This window comes from Hibiscus syriacus, unplaced genomic scaffold, assembly GCF_006381635.1.
Source record: "Hibiscus syriacus cultivar Baekdansim isolate YM2019G1 unplaced genomic scaffold, ASM638163v2 tig00111237_pilon, whole genome shotgun sequence".
In the NCBI taxonomy this organism is placed as follows: Eukaryota; Viridiplantae; Streptophyta; class Magnoliopsida; order Malvales; family Malvaceae; genus Hibiscus; species Hibiscus syriacus.
Window position 1 is genome coordinate 240405 of NW_024063029.1, and position 22481 is coordinate 262885.

At 38.1% G+C, this 22481-nt stretch overlaps 2 protein-coding genes and 1 pseudogene across 3 annotated transcripts; 1 reads left to right on the forward strand and 2 right to left on the reverse strand.

Annotated features, from left to right (window-relative positions):
- Positions 1 to 1205: 1205 nt before the first annotated feature.
- Positions 1206 to 6417, forward strand: LOC120156768 (QWRF motif-containing protein 2-like). Its single transcript, XM_039168025.1, has 5 exons — positions 1206 to 3057; positions 4587 to 4706; positions 4980 to 5096; positions 5204 to 5293; positions 5916 to 6417. Exons 1-5 carry the CDS (start codon positions 1729 to 1731, stop codon positions 6096 to 6098), a joined length of 1839 nt encoding a protein of 612 aa, XP_039023956.1. The 5' UTR covers positions 1206 to 1728; the 3' UTR covers positions 6099 to 6417.
- Positions 6418 to 8287: 1870 nt separating this feature from the next.
- Positions 8288 to 9200, reverse strand: LOC120156761 (annotated as a pseudogene).
- Positions 9201 to 13212: 4012 nt separating this feature from the next.
- LOC120156806 (zinc finger protein ZAT10-like) lies at positions 13213 to 14233 on the reverse strand. 2 transcript variants are annotated; one of them, XM_039168067.1, is made up of 2 exons: positions 13770 to 14233; positions 13213 to 13724 (listed from the first exon to the last, which is right to left on the reverse strand). In XM_039168067.1, the coding sequence occupies exons 1-2, from the start codon at positions 14151 to 14153 to the stop codon at positions 13398 to 13400; spliced, it is 711 nt and encodes a 236-aa protein (XP_039023998.1). In that variant the 5' UTR covers positions 14154 to 14233; the 3' UTR covers positions 13213 to 13397. The 2 variants fall into 2 exon arrangements, with proteins under 2 accessions (XP_039023998.1, XP_039023996.1); XM_039168065.1 differs by having other exon boundaries at positions 13213 to 14233.
- Positions 14234 to 22481: the final 8248 nt, after the last annotated feature.

Sequence of the window (22481 nt, forward strand, 5' to 3'; positions counted from 1 at the left end):
TTAAATGCCTTTTGAGCCCGATTTAATACACAAACCATCAAGTTTCTACGTACTAAAATGCGACAACAAAGACAAATGATTAAGCAACACATGCATGGCTGCACACGTGTACCCCTAATTAAATTGTTAATAAAATAAATGACTATGATTCCCAGTACCATATATGTGTTAGAAGCTTGATGGTTAAAAGCAATGATTTCTCACTAATGTTAATGATCATTTTTAGGCAACGTAGGGGATATATACAAAGAGTATATCATAATTAGGTATGCCCATTATCCACATGTTAACCAAAGTTTACTTTTTTTAGCAAATGATAGCCTCTAATTTAAGAGACTTTGGAATTAAGGTAATTTTACATATTAATCAAACCCTGGAAATGATCTCTTAATCTTAAAATAAATATATTTACATAAATTAAAAGATAATTTAAAATTATATTATTAAATAAATGATAATTTTTTTATTTTTAAAAATTAATGAACCTACTGAGTGACATCAGTCAGGGACGGAGTTAAGATTGAACTATGAGGAAACAAATTGTTTAGTTTTAAAATAAATAGAGTTTACAAAGTAATTAAACCATAAAAATTAAGAGATTAAGGATTTAATTTCATTAATTTTAAAATTTTAAAATCTTAAAAAGTAACTAATTAGACAAATTTGGGGCCAATTTTTAATTCAATTAATTTTAAAATTGATATTTTCCTAAAAAACAATTATACCAAAATTTTTTGGAAGGATCAATGGCTTAATTGTAATTGTTTCAAAACTATCCGTGACTTAAAAAGTAATTATATCATCAAAGTTGGCTCGTTAATAAAATATAATATTGTGATCATTCTAAATTATTAAAAAAATAATAATCAAATTAATAAAAACAATAAAATGATTAAAAATATTTTATATTTTACAATTAATAGATCAATAATTTATTATATAAATTAATAATAAAAAAGTTATATAAAAATAATAAAATTATTTAACAAAAATAAAATATACAATTTTAAAATAATATATAAATCTAACTTATTTTTAATTCACTTGTAACGTACAACAGTGATTTTGCAACTATAAAAAATTATATATTTTTAATAGAAAAAAACTACATATTTTTATGTTTTAAAGAAAAGTTCTGCAATAATAATAATTCAACGTCCCCTTAAAAGAATTTAAATTCGAGAGTAACGTCTCTATGAATTTTTCACAGTTCTCTCCTCAACACTCCTCATTTCTTTCACTTTCTCCTAAAATTATCCCCACTACTACTCGCCTCCACGTGTCATTATTTTCTAATATCATCATCATCTACACACCTTGCCACTCCTCTACGCGAGTATCGGTCCCCTCCCTGTCTCGCGAGTACACTCCTCTCCCTTCAAATTTGAAAAGCGATGTAAAGAAAAAAAGAAGAGTACAACGTTATGAACTCAAATTTCGCCTAGATTGCTCACACCATTCTCACTATCTCGCTTCTACTCTCACGCTCTTGTTAGTAGCTAACGGTCGTTTAGTGTTTCTGCTCCTTTTGTTTTCCCTTTCCGAAAATTCCACCTACACCCCAACGCAACGAAAATTTGTTAAAACGTGATTTCTTTTTAATCAACTTTAAACTCTGATTTCCTTGTTGTTTTGGACGTGAGATTTTCAGGAGGGTTTATAGGGTTTTGGAGTGAGTAAATTTATGAATCACTGACATTGTGGAGATTCAATTTTGTGAGTACGGAAATGGTAGCTACAATGTCCGCAGCAGTAAACCCCAAACAGCGCGGCGGAGGGCCACAGCCATACGGCCAACACCATAACCCATCACGGCCTCCTTTATTGCCGTCCGACCCTGACAATGCTATTCCTCTCCGCCGTCAGAAGTTCCGTGAAGTCACTTCTCGTTATTTGTCCACGCCGTCATCCTCAAATTCCTCAATGTCATCGTCTTCTTCTTCAGCGGCTTCTACCAAGCGGTGTCCGTCGCCGTTTGTTTCGAAGTCAACGACTCCATCGGATATCAAGCGGTCGCAATCGGTGGAGCGGAGGCAGGCTGTGACGCCGCGGCCTAACAATTCTGTGAATTTGAGAAACAGTGACGGTAACAAAAGCGGCGAATTATCCGCTGCTCAGAAGTTACTCTTGACTTCGACGGGAAGCTTATCTGTTTCGTTTCAGGGAGATTCATTCTCCTATCAGTTTACCAAAGCTAAACCAGTTCCATCTCCAAGCGCGGCAAGGAAAGGCACTACGGAGAAGAGAAAGCCAACGGCAATCACACCGACACCGGCTAGAGGAATAGATCAGACGGGGAATTCAAACTCGGAGCGGTTGCCGGCAGGCTTTAGGAAATCGAATTCAATGAGTCGAAGCGTCGATTGCACGGACGAGAAGAAGAAGTTAAACGGATCTGTTAACGGCAATGTAGTTAGGGCACTACAAAATTCCATTATTGACAGTAGGGATTCAACAGGTATTACAGCCGTTGGATCCGATGCTCAATTTGATCGTGCGGCTTCGGATACCGAAAGTGTTTCTTCTGGTAGTGCAGGAGCTCCTGAAAGTTCTTCTAACGGCTATGGAGATGTTAAGCGTGGGCCTCGGGGGATAATAGTTCCCGCCCGGTTTTTGCAAGAGACAAATAGTCGGTTACGCCGGGCCGGTCCCGTCTCGCCGGTTTCTAAGAAAATTACTGCTCACTCTAAGATACCTGCATCAGACAAGTTCGGTATTGATAGTCCTTTGTCGTCTCCGAAAGGTGTAGTGAACAGCAGAGGACAGTTATCTCCGATTCGTGGATCAGTTCCGCCTGCTTCGCCGAGTAAGCTTGGGGTGTCTTCTCCTTTGCGGGGAATGAGCCCCTCTAGAGTGCGGAGTGGATCGGCTAGTAATTTGGTAAATACTCCTTCAATTTTTAGCTTTGCTGGTGATGTTCTTAAGATGGGCAAGATTGGGGAAAATAAGGCTTCGGATGCTCATTTGTTGAGGCTACTTCATAATAGGCTGTTGCAATGGCGTTTTGCCAATGCTAGAGCATATGCTGCTGTGTCTTCCCAGACGACTAATGCAGAGGTATGGCTGAATTGCTCCCATATTGCATTTTACTATTATATTTGCCAGTTTTGCATTATATATTGTTACATCATTGCACTAGGAATTCGCCCTTAAAATTTAGATTCTATGATATTAACAGACAGTTTTATTGGCAAAATTGGAACTCCCAATGTCGCTTTCTGCTTGAGAAGGCTTGGCACTCCAGCTTTTTGGTTATTCTGTTGATTGGATATAATTGCTATTATGTGGTAGATGTAGTTTTGTTATTGCTTTCAAGCAGCTCGTGATAGTTATTATGGGTTTAAAACGATTCTGATTAAGCTGAGATTTTGGTGAAGGGCTGGAATATTCATATGTAAACAGCTTTTCCATTATAAATTCTCCCAAGTTTTTCGTCCCCTGTAAACAGCTTTTCCCTTGCAAATTCTTCAGCTGTTTAAAAAGGTATCTTTATGCAATTCTATAATAAGGTAAATTGGATGACGATACTAGAATGAAAAGAGGGAACTTAAACTGCATGCCTACTCTGCATATCAATGGCACCTGAGACGCTGAATTCAATAGATTGTGATTTCAAATTAAGAATGGAAGTTAAAAAAGCCAAATGTCTGAGGAGAGACTGGCTTAATGCAATTCTTTAATAAGGGAAAATGGATGAATATACTAGAATGAAAAGAGAGAACTTAAACTGCATGCCTACTCTGCATATCAGGGGCACCTGAGAGACATTCAGTTCAGTAGATTGTGATTTCAAATTAAGAATGGAAGTTAAAAGGGCCAAATGTCTGTGAGGAGAGACTGGCGTATCAGTTGCTGATCTTCTTGCTTTAAGGAATGAGTCAGGGGGCGTTCATTATATATGGAAAGGGCCAAATGTCTGAGAGAAGAGACTGGCTAAATGCAGTTCTTTAATAAGGGAAAATGGATGACGATATTAGAATGAAAAAAGGGAACTTAAACTGCATGCCTACTCTGCATATCAAGGGCACCTGAGAGACACTGAGTTCAGTAGAATGTGATTTCAAATTAAGAATGGAAGTTAAAAGGGCCAAATGTCTGAGAGAAGAGACTGGCTTATTAGTTGCTGATCTTCTTGCACTAAGGAATGAGTCAGACGCGTTCATTATATTTGGAACAATCTGATCAAATTAGAGGCAAGCAGAGTTTTCATACAATGTGCCATAGAAATAGCGATGGTTGAAAGATTTTAATCTGACAAAGGAGAAACAGGGGGAAATAATAGTTGCATTCACTATATCTGGAACAATCAGATCAAATTAAAGGCAAGCAGAGTTTCCAGACTCTATGTGCCATAGAAATAGAAATGGTTGAATGAATTTATTGAGAAAGAAGAAGCAGGGGAAATAAAAGAGTTAGCTTCAGATTTTTTATTTTTCAATAGTTGATGCGATTAACATTTGTTTTAATTATTGTTTGCATTGTGTTTTTAAGGACCTTGGTTTTAACTATCTTATTGTTTCCGAGGTTGCTTACATTAGTTAAAATCTGATGAGAAATCCTTTTGTTTTCATGTTTTATTGCAACAGAAAAATCTCTATAGCGCATGGATAACTACCTCAAAACTTCGAGAATCTGTTAGAGCCAAAAGAACCAAGTTACAGTTGCTTAAGCAAAAATTGAAGCTGATTTCCATCCTCAAGGGGCAAGTAAGAACCATGTCTCCATTGTGAAATTTTACTCATTTTAAACTTGATATATCCTAGTTTCTCATTCTCTACCTCTTCCGTTACTATTCAAACTGCATATCTCTCGTCCTGCTATACCTCTTGCCATCTCTCTTCCCCCTTCCCATTTCCTCCCATCCTTTTATCTTACTTTCAAGTTGCTCCTTATCTGAAAAAACCTTTTACATAATCGTGTCAACTATAATTGCATGTTTCAGTTCATGTATTTACTCTCTTCGTTATGGATGAGTTCAGATGATGCTTTTGGATGAATGGGATGTCCTGGACCATGATTATTGCAGTTCATTGTCTGCGGCTAGTGAAGCTTTGATGGCTAGCACGCTCCGCCTTCCGGTTGTTGCTGGAGCAAGGGTAATTTCCATCTTGGGAATTTGTCAATTTCGTTCAAGCTGTGGTATTTCATGTATTAGCATTTTTGGTCTTAAAGAAACATCTTGGTTGGCTATTCATTTGTACAGGCTGATGTCCCAAATTTGAAGGATGCTATATGTTCAGCGGTTGACGTAATGCAGGGAATTTCATCCTCCATATGCTCATTGTTCTCCAAGGTAATTCTCTCTGTTTCTCTCATCCTTAGCCTCTGTTTCCTCTTTCACCCTTCCCACTTTCATTTTTATATTCAAATTTGAATTTTTCCATTGTTCCCTCGTTTATATGCAGAGTGCAAACTTTATAATTTCCTAACGTCCTGATACACTGTTCGTACTCTACGTATAATGTTTTCTTATTTGATCAAGGCAACCTGAAATTAATTTGTATGGTTAGAAATGCATGTACCCATGTGTCAAGAAGTTTTCATGTTCCAAAATGTGAAAGATTGATCATTTTATAAGCGTAAGCGCCTTAGAGCTTGCATAAGTTACGACTGTAGCATCTCTGAAATTCTTTACAGTCCTCAAAGGGTGATCAGATTGATTAGATGTTTTAGTTTTAGAGGTTTGTTTTTTCAACAGTTCTGCAAGTATTAAAAATGACACAGGTTGATCAGTTATGCTTCTTGCTTTGGGTTAAGGATAAAAATGGAACCTACCGTTTAATTTTGGATAACAACGATAAACTATAAGCTTCACTTTAATGACAATGGATATTCCCTTTGTTTTTTTTAAACCAATTTTAGTTTGTCATTTGTCTATTTCGTTTGTCTTCCTTAATTTATTTATTGGTTGATAGGTTGCTGAAGTCAACTCCTTGGTGGGAGAACTTGGAAATGTAAGTGGAAATGAGATTGCTTTACTTGAGCACTGCCAAGTACTTGTATCAACAATTGCAGCCGTGCAGGTGAAAGAATGTAGCCTCAGAACACACATTTTACAACTAAATCAATTACCTTCCTGCATGACAACGAAATTGTAAAGCTCATGTGATTTTCATTGCCTTCCTCTATTAACTAACATAGCATCATCCGCCATTCCCCCCTCATCCGAATTTTGGCTTAAATATAAGAAGGCTGCTCTTGAAATACAATCAAATAATCATCTAAGCCCTTGTTGTTCTATCAAAAGCAATTGTGCCTCAAAAGATCTATTTTCACCCAATTAAACCCTTTTTTGAACATTAATTTGTGAGTGTCTTTAAAGGATGAAAGTGCTTGGATGATTTACAGATTTTTGTGTCGGGGCTCTTTTCAAAATGGTCAATACGATTTTACAACATTGAGAGCGATAATTTGGTCATTTGTTTAAGCTACATAAAATCTAGCTGTGTAATTGATGTTGTGTAGGCTGGGGGAATCATTCTCAATGTGAATTTAGATAGTTTTTACAGCAACATATATATATATATATTATTTGGGCAAAAGGAAAGTGTGTATTTAATGTGTAAATGGTGGTTCCAGTTGTTTTAATCCAAGGTTCTTGTGTTCCTATCTATGTTCGCCTCAATATACTGAATTTGCTTTAATATAGAGTGAAAACTAAATACACTTTCAACCTCACTTCATGGTTTTCTTTTGGTAGATAAAGGATTAAAAAAACATAATAATAATACTTGAAGGACTTTCTTTCCCACGTGTCTTGTTAAGTAAAATAAAGAAGATGTTTTTACCCAGATAAAGAATAAAAATAATTTTAAGAAATATGCACTATTCAATCCTTTTCTCATAACAATTTTATTAAATAATAATATTTTAAAACGGTAAAAGTGTTTGAATAATGTAATGGAAAAAAAAGATTATTCACATAGTGCAGTCGAACAATTATTTGTTTAAGTAGGGTGATTGTTATAGATCTTCAGGAGCACATGGCGACCTTCATAGGTCTCCAGGAGCACACGGCGACCGGCGACCTATGAAGCACTTGACAACCTATAGAGCTGCAATAGCTAGGGAAGAGAGAAGAGTTACTGCAACAGAGGAAGCTTTGTCGCAAGGAGCACTTGGCAACCAATGAGGTCACTGTAACAAACACCTTAATTCAAGAAATAAATTAGGTAAAACCATATATGGAGAAATTTTTTTTCAACGCCATGGGCGAGGAAGCCATTTTAAAATACTAAAATATATAGTGGTAAACATAACCCATACCTCCCATCGTAGTAAACATAATCCGCATTCTAGATTTGGTTGAGAGGGAAATGAAATGAAATCAATACTCTTTTATCTCAAAAAGATAAAAAAAAAGAAAACGTCTGAACCAACAATACTCGATAACTCTGGGAAAACAATTTTACCACAGGGAAATGCTTTTTAGTGACGTGTAAATGAGTGGAGATACCCAATTTTTTTTTTTAAAAAAAGGAAAAATGAATTTGTGTGATCCACACAGCATATGCAATAGACGCGGCGAAACGATTGAATAAGGTTTGCTTTTATAAGCTAATTGTAAATAAGAAAAGATGGGTTATGCCGTGGAACCCACTTCCAATGGAGGACTTTGGGTGGCGCAGTGGGACGTGCACCGCACTAGTCCCCCTTTGAACAAAATATCCTCTTCATTCTTTGTTTTTTTACTGGTATAATAATACTGAAATGTAAGACGGGTCGTTAAAACGTAACAAACCACGCATCATGTCTCTCTTAATCAAATGATTTTCTCTTTCCTTGTTGCATGAGGAATCGGCAATTAGCTGACTTCATCTTCTTTCGCCTACATCTTCTCCGTTTAGGTTTAAAGATTCTTCAAAGTGAAAGCCATGTTAGAACTATCAAAACAAACTTGAATGCAGCAGCTATAACATTAACTCTGCTCAATGCTCATAACTTGATGAAAACCAAATATCTGAATGCTTAATGCTTAATAGCTGTTCAACATTTTGCCAATCTTTGTTTTATTTTCCCAAGTCAAATGGTATATATATATATATACAGTCCATTTTATTAAACCAGATGAATCATTTTGTTTTCTCAATCAAAGTTAAACGTGCAAGCGGGCGAGCCTATCCTCAATTTTCACTGATCTTACAATTTTCATGTCCCTTCAACAAAATTCAGAAAGTGCTTCAATGGAGTATTAAATAAAAGGGGTAAAAGTGGAAAATTTCTCTAACTCTTTATCGTCTTCTCTTCGTTATTCACTACATGATCGCCGGTATATAAAAAAAGACCGTTTTTCTAAGACAAAAGTGTTCTCAGACGAAGAGTACTTTCAAAATCTTTCTCTTCTGCCTTCCTTCATTTTCGTTGCTCTCGGAAATAGTTATCTCCGATTCCTCCGAATAAAGCGACAGCGTTTTTGCTCTCTTCTTTTCTTCCTCGTAGCGCTTTCCGCTACGTCTTCCTCCACCGGACTTTGTCATCAAAGAGAGGCTTAGATCCGACACCGTTAAAGCCGTTTGATTCTCCATCATCATCCTCATCAAAGGCTTCGAGTCAGCGTAGTGGTTCTGGAAGTTGTACGAGATGTTTCCATAAAAACGATCAGATGACTCATCGTAACTCGGCGACCTAACTTCCGCTATGATCCCCGGATTGGCCGTAAAGCTCCGCCTTGAAGAACTGTATCCACCGCCGCCTGGCAGATATGCCAGTCCCCACTGGATAACAGCCCTACCGCTCCGTTCACCGGATTCACGGTACGACCACATGCCTCGAACAGTAAAGACTGAAACAAAGCTATAAAAAATCCAAACAAAAAACACACTTAATTATACTTCAAATAATCAAAACAGAAAATCAATGACGTAAATAAAAAAAAAGTGAGAAAGAGTACCAGGTTGTTGGGATTCAGGGACGGAAGAGATAAGAGAAAGGAGGTCACTGCGGCCGAAGAGCTTGGCGAGAAATAAGGTAGCGTTGCCCTGGGCTTCGGGGGACTCGATCCAACGTAAAGCTTGATCGTAACACACATGTCTCCTTGCACCCTTTTCGGAGCACTCGACAACCGTTGCAGCTCATGTTTCCTCAGCTTGTCTTCAAAACAAAGAAAAAGAATAGAAAAGAAAAAAAGCTGATCCTTTTGTTGACCGGAGAGTACTTGAGTTTCAAGCAAGTAGGTAAAGAAAGTGAGCTAAAGGAGTAAGCTTGAAGAACCACATGAGAATGAAGAGAGACAGGGTATTTTAATCAACGTGATAGTTTAGGGTTAGGTTGACCATGGTTGGGTTTAGAGGTATCCTTATTTTTATGAGGTGAGAGAATATGAATATCTTCCTAAGTCTGGGCATGAGCGGCTCAGTGTTTCCGCTTTCTTTTTGATGTGTTCATGTCCACCGTTGGATTCCAACTTTTTTATTGATGTAGATCGTTGGATTGGTTTTGTCCATCCAATTTTTTCCATCTTTTTTGTACAAAATGATCAAACACTAACCATGATCTTCTTCCGACTTCAACCCTAACCCTTTTCTTCTCAACAATTTGATTGTTGTGTGGAGTAAATTTAAAAGAAACGAGTAAGGCATAGCTTTAAAAGAGTAAATTAAAGAAAGAATGATTTATGACAATATTTGTGGGGGGATAAAATCTTACAGGAGATGGGGGTACGTAGAGTAGTTGAGGACAAACCAGACAACGATATCCTTATCAGAAAAAGGCTCTACCTTTACTTTAGCATTAGTCAATAAATAGTAATGGAACATCTGGGTTGCCATAGGAATATAATTTTGATTTTCTCGACAATCCTACCTAGTTCAGAGCTATGCTCGACACCATCCAACCTTTCTTTAGCTGTCTAAATTCTATTTGCTGCGTACACAGATCGACGTGTAACCAATTTAAAATCTGTCTCCCACCATCAACAAGTTTAGCTTCAACATACCCTATTTCAAAGCCTTATCTTTGGAGACGTGATCACCGTCATTACTTATCTTCTTCTTATCTGTTGAATAACATGAAACCCTGTGTTTGTGTTTTGTGAGTCTAGGGTACTGTGATTTGTAACCGGTCGATGGCAGATTGGGAGGGAGAGAGCTGCCCATTCCATGGCAGATAACAACAGAATAATTGGTTGAAAGCATATGTGTTGAGGATAGGGTAAGTACTTTATATTCCTCTAGTGACCATCAAACTTTTGTCTCATTACTTATCCAAAAAAAAAAAACTTTTGTCTCATTATATATGTGTGTGTGTGGGGTTTGTTTCAATTTCACTTGGGACCTACCATGGTGAAAAAGTAAATCTAATTCTCTTTTACTTGGATAATCTCTTACAGCACTTTTCAACTGTTTCCGAACTAAGACCATTGAAATAACTTTTTTGTTCATGGATAAATGATCATTTTACCTACTCCACAATAATGAGAATACCATCAAATGTAATATTAATCATTGAAGTATACATAAATGCTTGCACCAGTAATATCTCATGTTTGATACTTCTACACACAGTCATACATATATTATTAACCCAATTAAGGAATAAATATAACGAACACCAAATCAGTGCAGAGTTTACACCTTCCTAACCAAACTTTATTAGTAGAAAGCAGCCAAGTGGATCTCATCAGAGACCACAAGAAAACTTCTGACATTCAGTTCATACATGTTCTTGATGTCAGTATTTTCTTTTTGAGCAAGTTTAGTGGTGGTGAATGTGAGACAATGACGTTTGTGGGTGTCCATGAAAATGACATCATCGTGTCTTTTTGTCAAATTATCCGCATATAGCTTATTGGTCTGTAGCAATGGAAGGCCTTTATAGTATATATACTACTATTACTTGAGCATGTGTCTTATCAGATACTGCTGAAGTGAAAAAATGTGTCTCATTTAAATGTCATTGCGTCCTTTAGTTTGCTTAACAAGTGCACAGTATAATTTATATATATATATATATATACTTATTTAATGGGTGGATAATGAGAGGTGGAACTTTAGGCTAAGCTAGCTACTTTCTCCTTATGCACTGAACCTCCAAAGATAGTCAAGATGGAAGTATCGAATGTCTAATATAAACATAGATGAAAGCATCTAATGGCTCATTTAAAGCATACACCTGCTATAAAGTTTGTGCCTAGATTGTGTCTCTCTACGCTAAACTTAGAATATATTTTTAATTAAACAACTAAGACTGGTAAATGTGGAAGCCAGGTATGCTCCACTCCATCCATCCCAGAATGGTAAACAATATGCACTACTCATCTACACCCTTCTTCCATCTTCTTAGCAAGCCTTAACTCAAAATTACAAATAATCAAGTTCCACTTACAACAACAACAACAACCGGCCATGGTGGGAAGGTGAAGTTTCTATACTGTAATCAAGGCTCTCCATGAATTCTTCGGCCATTTTCTTTGAAAATAACAAAAGGAAGTTGACTCGAGAGACACATTCTATTTGAATCCAATTTCTTATACATAATTTATATAGCACAAATTGTTTGTTAGCATTTCAAGTTTTGTTTATAAAATGGGTATACCCTAGAACGAACCAGTTTTACCAAGTTGCAACTCAATACTGCATCATATCTAGGATCCAGCTTGAGATGCCTATCTAAAGAATGCAGGTTAGGTATAGAGTCATTTAGAGCCGACTATGTTGTAATATTCCCATATTTAAAAATTATATTCAAAATACAAAATATGCATATAAATTCTAACTTATCAATAACTTATATATTAAAATCATGCATGTCATGTCCTAGTTCTGGACCACTTTTTGTTTCGATATATTATTGAATATACAGAGGGAAAAGAACAAGTGGTAAAGTTTTTAATTAATTTTGTGGAATTACATAGAATTTTTCAATTGTCAAGCTTTAATTTTTCAATGGATTAGGATTTAGGAACGTATTAAACGGTGAATAATGTTGGTATTTGTGGCTTAAATATACAGGAAGGGGCAAAGTTGTAGTTGGGCTAAACCACTTGCCAAAACATATTTTCCTCAATCATCTTCTTGAGTTCAGGTCAATGTTGGGCTTGTTTACTTTTAATTGACTTCGGCCACCAAATTAGAACGCCGACGTTTAGGTTGTAGTTGAGGTTCTAGGTATCTTGACACAACAAAGATTATAATTAGCCAAACTGGAACTTCAAAGCAAATGGTATTACTGATAAAAATTAATATAATATATGTAGTTGAAATGGATTTGGTATATGACACTTCGATTTCATTAGTTAATCCGATTAAACAAAACAACCCACATTTTTTCTTATAGAATATACATAGAGTCGGTTTGCCAACCACCTTATGTTAATCATGGACTAACTATTTAACTTGTATTGTTTAATTAATAGGAGTGATCTATATGACCGACCTACTACCAGTGTGACGAATGCCACAAATGCATTTACCAAAGGCTGCCTCATCTCTTCCCAACTATTGCTACACTTTGGCTGTAGATCCACAAGTAACCCTTTGGTACGAATTGCGGGGGCATCTTAAACTTTTACATTTCAATTTCTCCAGGCGGCGAAATTCCGTTGGAACACCAAATTCCTTCTCTCTTATCTTAGCTTGAGTGGGCAGATTAAACAAGGAATTAACATGCTTTATTTATACTTTAAAAGTTTGAGCTACTCGTGTATAAATAATTTAAAGGCTAGCCATTAGCCAACGAGACAAAGCACTAAATCCTTGGCACTTGGAGTGGACAGATGGTTGGCATCATAATTCACAAAGAAGAATCCAAAACTCCGAATCACCATTCACTGAAAAACTACGACCAGTGATGAAGTTATCAAAAAGAAAATGAAGAGAATACAAGGAGATCCCTTAAGCAAAAGCCAAGCACCTGTCATCCTAATCTCTTTCCCATACGAAAACGGTGTGCCAAAAGAAATCAGAGAGCTCACCCCATGCCTATCTGATCTTATCCACATGACATTCGATAAACATCCCTTCTCGTCACCTTTCCACTTTTAATTAAATATAATCCAGAATACTAGGCCAACATCGATGAACATGATACTCATCGACAACGGGGCCTGGAATTGCTGGTTTTTAGTACCACTCCAAGTGCAGCTACTCCACAAGCCCTTTCATGCAACAAAGCTTCAACAGTCCTTAATTTGCCAGAGCAACTGAGGCCCCTCTTTTATTGCTCTTGTTGAGTAAAAGAAGAAAAGAAACTTGTACAACGGTGAGCTGAACTTAATTACCAAATAGTATTGAATTAAATAGACTAATTAATAAACACAGTAGCATCGCCACTGATGAATTGCTCGAGTGTTATGTACAGAGAGAAAATAAAATGTCTCGGAAAACCAAAAGAAATACAATCAATCTGGTCGAAAATTAATTCCTACGCATCTAAAAATAAGGCTTTTAACTTCGAATTGTTTAGTTGACTTCAATTTTGGGTGGCATCTGCACCAACACACGCGGCTTCTTAGCGCGGTGTGGGCTTTCCAATTCATCATCAGCGCCAGATACAAAGAAATTAGCCGGTGAGAATTCTGGCAAAGCAGGAAGGTTGAGGTCAAATTCGACCCGCTGGCTGATACGGTTCATGGTATTGGTTGAGCCCACTCCTTCGGATATGGTCACGCCGCTTGCACTATTCCCAGCCCCACCTTCATAGTGGCATCGCTTGTGGCCTCCCAAGGCCTGGCCAGTAGGGAAGCTTTTGTGGCAGATGGAACACTCGTGGGATTTACCTCTTGGGTTCAACGTGGCGGAAATAACTCCACCGGCTGTCGCGGCATTGGTTGTTGACGTTGACTGGTCTTCGTTGGCACCTGAAAGCTTACGGTGGCTGGCTTTGTGGCCACCCAAAGCCTGGTAAGAGTTGAAGGACTTGTTGCAAACGCTACACTTGTAGCTAAGCTTCTGCTCTGTTGAGGTCGAAGCGATTGGAGTAGGAGAGCGATGGCGGTGTGGGATGGAAGAAGTGTTGGCGGAGTTGGCTTCGCCACCGCGTGATAGCCTGATCAGACACAGAGCGAGGTATTCTTCCTCGGTGGTAACATGATCAAAACGTGGTCGCTCTGAACGCTTACGCTTGGTCAATGATTCCAGGGAGTGTAAGTTGCTATCTTCAAAGTGGAAGGGAGGCGGAGCAGCTGTTGTTGGAGAGTTAAGAGCTTCTAAAGCCATCTGATTTCTGAACACTGAAAAAAAGAGAGAACCTTTTGATCTAATTCGAGAGACTTAGAGGAGAATGTAATAAAGTTTTGGGTGGAGTGAAAGAGTTACTAAAATTGAGAAACGTGAGTTGACACCGAGGAGTGAGGGGTTTTAAAGGGGAAGTTGCGTGACAAGTGGTGTGAACCCACAAAAGTGATGCTATAAAATAGTTGGTTATTTGGCAATTGGCAATTCAGTTGAGTTTTCTTGGTGGGTGGCGAAGAGCCAATTCCTCGGTGGGTCAACACAAATCCAGAAGGCCGTAGAGTGATGGTCACTTGGAAGGATAATATACAATAACAGACTTCAAAATCAAAACGCGGTGAAATCGCCAGCCACACACTGTGTCGACGCAGTTGATTGCTGGATGCCGACTCAATCAATTGCATCGCCCCATGATTGATTCCCGAATCAATTCCATGATTCTTAACAAATATAATATGTGAATGAAACTTACTAATAGTCATGTGAACAAGATCCTTTCAGATAATGGTTTTGATTATCACTGATTAATAATGTGAACTCATCAAATTTTAATTTGATTTGTTAATAAAATTTTCATTAATTAATATGATGTTATTCTATTAATTTTGAATCTTCAAAACGTGTTTAAGTATAATATAAGGCTAAAACCTAAATTTATTTCTATTATTATATAATACTAATACCCCACCTTAGAAATGTACCTTGATTAAATCCGGTATGGTTTGCAACTACTGATACTGTGGCCTTGTGATTCACGTCAAATTTGAAAGAAAATATTGGGTTTGGTTCTAAGCATTCAAATTTGTTGTTTAAAAAGACAGTAAAAACAAAATGGACTGTTACACTTATTCATGGGATAGTAAAAACAAAATGGACTGTTATTCATGGGATAGCTACAAATTTTATTCACCGGAAAAATACAAATCGGTTACTTACAGTAGTCCTCAACTCTGGGTGCAATAAATTAAGAAAGCCGGTTGGTTATTCAGAAGCAAAAAAAGAAAATATATTTTAGTCGGTAAAATTGAGGAAGCTACGCGAAGCATCGGGAACACGCGGGCGCCGACTAATGGTTCATCTTGACAATGAACCCTCCATCTAGCTAGTCCCAGAATAGCTGTTCCAAATTGGAACTCAACACTGAATCCGTGTAGTAATAGGAAACATTAAGGTGATTCCTTGAGATTCCGGAATGCGAAATGATCATCCAGCTCAGGTAGAGCAAAATGTTTTTAATCTTGAGGTCGTGGGATCGAGTTTCACGGAGGGTATTTCATAATTCGGAGGTCTCTTACGGAAGCTGCTCTCAACCTGGTGTTGGGGGTAGCCTACTATCTTACCTCCCCCTTATCCCATATATATGAGAAAAAGGGACAGCCATTCTTGAGATTCCAGAATGCAAGATTCACTCAATTAGGGCGATTTTTCTGATATATCATCGATGAACAGTATATTTTCTGATCTAACATCGGTAATATTATATTTTTCGATCTAACACCCTTAGTAGTAAAGCGTGCCCCCTGCACCGCACTATACGATGATTTGGCGCCACGTGGGGTATAGCGCACCCCCTGCACCGCGCTATACGGTGATCTGGCATACACGTGGATATAGCGCGGCCCCTGCAGCGTGCTATATGCCACGTAGGGGTATAGCGCGGGGTAGGTACCGCGACATACCTTTAATTTTATATAGCGCGGGGCAGGTACCGCGGCATATCTTTACTCCTAACATAATTTTATATAGCGCGGGGCAGATATCGCGTTTTGTATAACTTTCCTTGCTATAAATATCATTCTTTTCCGGTTAAGTTTCTCACATCTCTCCTCTTAACTTATAATTTACAACAATTCCGTAAGTTAATTCTGGCAATCTTCTCATTTTTATTTAGAAGTTATTTTTCGTTAAAGGTAATTTTGTTATAATTTTTTTATTATATTTATTTATTATTTTTTAAATTATATTTTTGTGTTTGTAAAATTAGAAAGCGGGAGCATACGTCGAAATAGTTATGCAGTGCAAGTAATAATATTAAATTATATTATTTAATTTATTTACGTTGATGTGTAAAAATTTTATTGTGTTATATGTTCGTTCATATATAATTTATTAAATCAGGTTTGTTTCATTTATTTTTTTTGCAGATATAATAGTGCCGCACTTTTAAACTCAAATAATAGCGCGACTTTCAGCTATTGTTTATTATGATGGTGAAATTCGAGAAGATGAAACTGGCGTTGTTTTCGCATCAAATGAGTGTGTTAAAATATCATTCAAGAGAAACATAACTCTTGAGGAGCTGATAATGAAGATTTCGAGGAAGATTCATGTTGGAAGTAGTAGAAAAGAGTCGTCGTTGCAATATAGCTTTCCAACATCATTGTTGCCATTAACTTATACAGCGTTCGAACTTTCGAACAATGATGATGTTGAAATGATGGTTGAAGCTCAAAGTAATTATTCAGACGCCGTTATTGAGATGTATGCATATTTTGTTCAAGTGCGTATTGTTCGGGGTCAATCATTAAGCTTCTACTATGGGCTGACAAAACAGTTGATCAAGTTGACAGTCCAACGACAGTAATGTGTAATGATTTTAATGCCATAATGGGGAGACATTCATCCGCAACTCCTTACGATATGTACTGAGGTAGGTCGACGAACAATCCGTATGACAACATCGCATCCAGTTCAAGGGGAAGGCATTCATCTGCAAATCCCTTTGACCTTAATATGGAGATGCCATCGACGCAACCATCTGTGCAGTTTCCATTTGACGCGATGGCTTCAAGCTCTAGGGGGAGGCATTCGACTGCGAGCTTTTTCGATCTCAATGTCGATATGTCTTCCATTTCAAGGGGAAGGCGTGCAAGTATTAGGTTCTACGACCTAAATGTGGAGAGCATAGAGGAATCATCATCTCCACCAGAAGAACCGCTTCGTGAGCCTGGTGCGGATGGTGCTGAGACTGGACTATTCATTCACCCAGAATCACCGCAATTCAACTCCGATGATGATGAAGTTCCAGGAAATGTGGCACAAACTGACCCTCCTGCACACATGTATGAAGCTAATTATGGTGTAATGTATGGGCCAGAATTTACGGATATGCCTCATCTCGGTGACCATGGGTATTACTCATCAATAAATAATTGTGAGTTATCTTTAGGCATGGAGTTTTAAATCAAAGAAGAAGCGATGATGGCTATCAAAAATTACAATATCCGTAATTCTGTTCAGTCCAGAGTAGACCGCTCCACGACCGAAAAATATGTATGCTACTGTGCCCAGCGTGAAAACGGATGCAATTGGATGGTTCGCGTATCGAAGAAAAAGAGGAAAAACAACAGATGGGAACTAACAGTATACAACGGTCCTCACACATGTTGTGCTGGAGGGGTCAACCAAGATCATCCCAACTTTGACTCTGAAGTGATATGTCAAGCCATCATGCCCATGGTCAAAGCAAGCTCTCATATAGTTGTTGCAGTGTTGATTTTGGCTATACAATCGTAGTATGGGTATACTGTCTCCTATAAAAAAGCTTGGTTGGCAAAACAAAATGCCATTGTCAAACTTCATGGCGAATGAGATGCATCTTACAACGAACTTCCAGGTTGGTTTAGGCTGGTGCGGACGTTGAATCCTAGGATAATTATGGACTTCGAAACCTCCTATGCATACCATAATGATCGAGTTATTCACGATCGATGCCAATTCTACTGGGTTTTTTGGAGTTACCCACAGTGCGTTAATGTTGTCAAATACTGCAAGCCTGTGGTCCAGATCGACGAGACTTTCTTGTATGGAAAATACAAGCAAGTTTTATTATTGGCAGTTGTCCAAGATGGCAATCGCAACTTTCTTCCAGTTGCTTTTGCTCTTGTCGAATGAGAAGATACAGCTTCTTGGGCTTTTTTCCTCCAAAATTTACGAGCACATGTTATCACGAGGGAAAAAATCTGTGTCATTTCAGATCGTGGAGCTGGGATCAAAGCAGCAATGGAGTCTTTGGGTCTAATGTGGCAATCACCCTTTGTCCAACATAGGTATTGTCTTCGACACATTGTCGCGAACTACCATAGAAGGCACAAGAAGAATGATGAACGTCAATTAATTGTGCGCATGGGTAAGTGAAACTTAGCAAGTTTATTTTCTTTCGATCGTTTTAATTTTGCAAAGACAATAAGTTAGTAAGTTATACATTTTTTTATCAGGTTACGAACTACTTCCTCGAACGTTTGAATCAATGTTTCAAGAGTTGCGGGCGAAGAACGAGGAAGGATATGATTACATCAGCCTCATCGATAAAGAAATGTGGACGAACGCATATGATGGTGGATATCGATATGGACACATGACGACCAACTTGGCAGAGGCAATCAATTCAACCTTAAAGGGTGCACGTCACTTACCAGTAGCGGCTTTGGTAAAGACTACATATTTTCGTTTGGGGGCGCTTTTTGCGAAGCTCGGAGGACAAGCTCAAACCTGGATGCAAGGCGGTTATGTCTATCACCCTAGATTAGTTGCAGATCTACAGAAAAAAATTGTTGCATCAAATGGAATGTCTGTAACAAGCTTCTCTAGAAGGCATGAAATGTTTCGTGTCACAGAGTTGCCGCGACCTCTTCAAGGGATTGAAGTTGTGTCATTAAGAGTAAATCTAAGGGACAGAACGTGCGACTGCGGGTTTTTTCAAGCTCTGAAGTATCCATGCTCTAATGTGATAGCAGCTTACTCGCATACACGTCAAGACTATAATCATTTTGTGGATCTCGTATACCTACTATATGAAGTTTTTAAGGTATACAAATTTGAGTTTCCCCCTATAGGTAATGACAAAGACCCTGATGAGGTTCAAGATTGGCTTCCGATTGTACCAAATTTGAGTTTATTGAGGGAGCGTGGTCGTCCAAAATCCAATCGAATTCATTGCGATATAGATATTAGAGAAAGATCTAGACAAGACAGAAGATGTGGGCATTGTAGAAACCCAGGACACACTAGAAAAACATGTCCACTTCTGTTGTCATCAAGTAACAATTGATGAGGAAATGATGTATTTTATTATCAAATAATAATTCTTGTACTTTAATTTGTATTTACTTCAAGTTAATGTCATTTGATAATCACCGATGAAGATTAAAAAAACAAACACAGTCATTAAATTTTAACAAACTAATAACAATAAGTATTAAATGGTAAATGATAACCAAATTACAATAACTGATATTAAATGGTAATAAACAAAACGAACTGAAATACATTAAAAAAATCCAACAAATTTAACAAAATAAAGTAAGTATTAAATGAGAAATAATAAAAAAATTACAATTTAACAAAATAAAGTAAATACAAATATAATAAAAAATAAAATCTATCGATGCCTGCGACGCGAATGTGTTCCACAGGGCGGTGGCTGTCGGTTTCGAGGAGGATTTCTTCGTATCACTGGTTTGACTCCTCGCTGTCATCATCATCACCGTCGTCATCGTCGTCGTGCGCAGGTACATTAGGTTGATGAGGAGCTGATGACGATGAAGCACCTCCGTAGAATAAGGACCCTGGAGGTGTATGACTGACTATCCCACCGGCCTGCGAAAACTGGGAAAACTCATAAAACCCAGACATCGCTGAGTGTGAAAACTGTACATGAGGCGGTGTCTGTGCTGCGGCCATGGGTGATGAGGTTGAACCCGCCAAACATCTAGCATATGAACCCCATGTCGGATCTGCAAACATAGACCCATAATAGCCTCCAGGAGGGGTCATCTGTGGCGGTGGCGGGGTCATAAAACCAGGTGAAGACGGCGGCGGCGACATCTGGTAATAAAAAGGCGATGGCGCATCATATATGGTTGTGGTATCATATATGGCTGCGGTGGCTGCGGGGAAGGTCCTGCTTGTGCAGCTGAGGATGAACCGGAAGCACTTGCTCTCCGTCCACGAGTCGGGGGGACGATGGTACTGTGTCTGTGAACGTCTCTGTCGACGTCGTGGAAATGTCTGCCCTCGTGCATCATCGGGAAGTAGAAACGGTTTCCCATTACTATTGAACCACTCATAATAATCCTCAGCATACATCAAGAAGTCAGTAAAAATGGGCTCTCTACGTGGAAGGCGCCGATGTCGATCCTCCCACAACACGACCCACCTATGATGTCTCACCAGCCAATCTGTATCTGTCTTGCCGCGTCTATATAGACTATGCAACTCGTCCATATTGCGAGGTGCTTCCGGAATTGGTTGAAAACTACCAAACTGCCAGAGCATGCGATCAGTGGAGTGCCACTCGACGGTCGCATAACAGATCAGATGGACCATCGCCATCCAAACATCTAATGGACCCTTCAACTCAGGTGGGATCACCGCCCTCACATCATCAGTAGAATATGGCACCCATTCAAACTAAAACAATATATATAATTTTTATCAAAATAATAATCTAATTATATAACTATAATCTAAAATCGATTTTTAAACATTAAAATTCATACCTGTGTGCCAGCTTTCTGATCGATTAGCGCCCTAATCTTTTCTAAATCATCAGATAGCTCTTGATGATTTTTCCTATCAGTAGACCACCTATTCAAGGACAAAAATTTGTTATACGCTGTATAAAATTATTAATATACAAAATCAGTTTTATAATTACCTCAGAAGTAGTGGAAATACTAATGGGTTCTTCACAACGGGACATAAAAAGGGCAATCGATACCATGCCCAAGACTGCAGCAGCAGGAGACATCCGCCGATAGCATTACGCCTGTAGTCAGTGGCTCCACACATCTCCTTGTATAGCAAAGCCAAAACTACCGAGCCCCAACTGAATGATCCGACGAGACGAAAGTCGCTAAGATATCGCAACCACATGCAATGAACTAGGTTGCACGATTTGTCCGGCATCAGCAACCCTCTTATCAGCTACAGTATGTATGCCCGTGCATACATCTTAACCTCATCCTCAGAGGCGTCTGCTCTCAACTCCCGAAAAAATTGGCATCTAACCAATTTAACGGTATCCTACCTCCGATAAAATTTTCAAGGATACGTCTTAGACTATCCCGACACAAAGTAGTCCAAGAACCGGAAGCTATCCTCGATATCACATCTCCATCCACCGGAAGCCCCAGGTGTATAGAAACATCCTCAAGCGTGATCGTCCACTCTCCGCACGGAAGATGGAATGTGTGGGTCTCCGGCCTCCACCGCTCTACTAAGGCAGAAATCAGGTCTGGCTCTATCTTACAATGACCCTGATATCTACCTATGTAACCGAATCCAGCCTCTACTAAATATGACAAGACACAGCTGGGTATCACTAACTTAAGATTCCTAATAAAATGATCTAACATACGGTCCTTCTCCTAAAAATAAATAATTACAAAAATTGATTCTTAATCTAATAATCATGCATTAAATGAATCAACTAATTATTACTAATAATTTAAATTAAATTAACACGTTAAAATGTTACCGTATCAGCAAAGTGTCGAGATACTTAATTCTTAATCTAATAATCATGCATTAAATAAATAACTAAATATTACTAACAATTTAAATTAAAATAAAACGTTAAAATGTTACCGTATCAGCAAAGTGTAGAGATATATGATTTCCATCCGAGCGAAGTAGACTGCCTTCCATTATATATCTGCAAAAGAATTATATTAGTAAAATATTAAATAAAGTAAAAATATAATAGTAAAAATATTATAAAATATACTTTAAAAATAGAGTATTTGAGAGAAATTTAGAGAATTTGAGAGAATTTGGTGTGATAAAAGTGATTGAGAATGGGGGTATTTATAGGGAGGATGGGGACGTGAGGGGGGTAATTAGGGGTATAGCGCGCCCCCTGCACCGCGCTATACCCACGTGTCAGATATCCACGTGTAGCGCGCTGTAGGGGGCCGCGCTATACCCACGTGTATGCCAGATCATCATATAGCGCGGTGCAGAGGGCGCGCTTTACTGCTAAGGGTGTTAGATCAAAAAATATAATCTGACCGATGTTAGATCAAGAAATATACTGTTCACCGGTGATATATCGGGAAAATCGCCCTCAATTAGGAGCTATGAGTGTAATTGGACCAGCATCAGCTTTAGGAAATATATTTATTCCAGAACTCAAGCGTTGAATTATTGCTCACTCGTATCGTATGTGTGTATACATAAAGCTACTGGTTGGACAATATATTTCGTTTTCCTTACTGTAAAGTTCCGCTGCGATTCCCCAATCATTCTGATAGTCATATATTAAACTTTATAAACTTAATAAATAATATGATATTTTCTCTCTTATTCTAA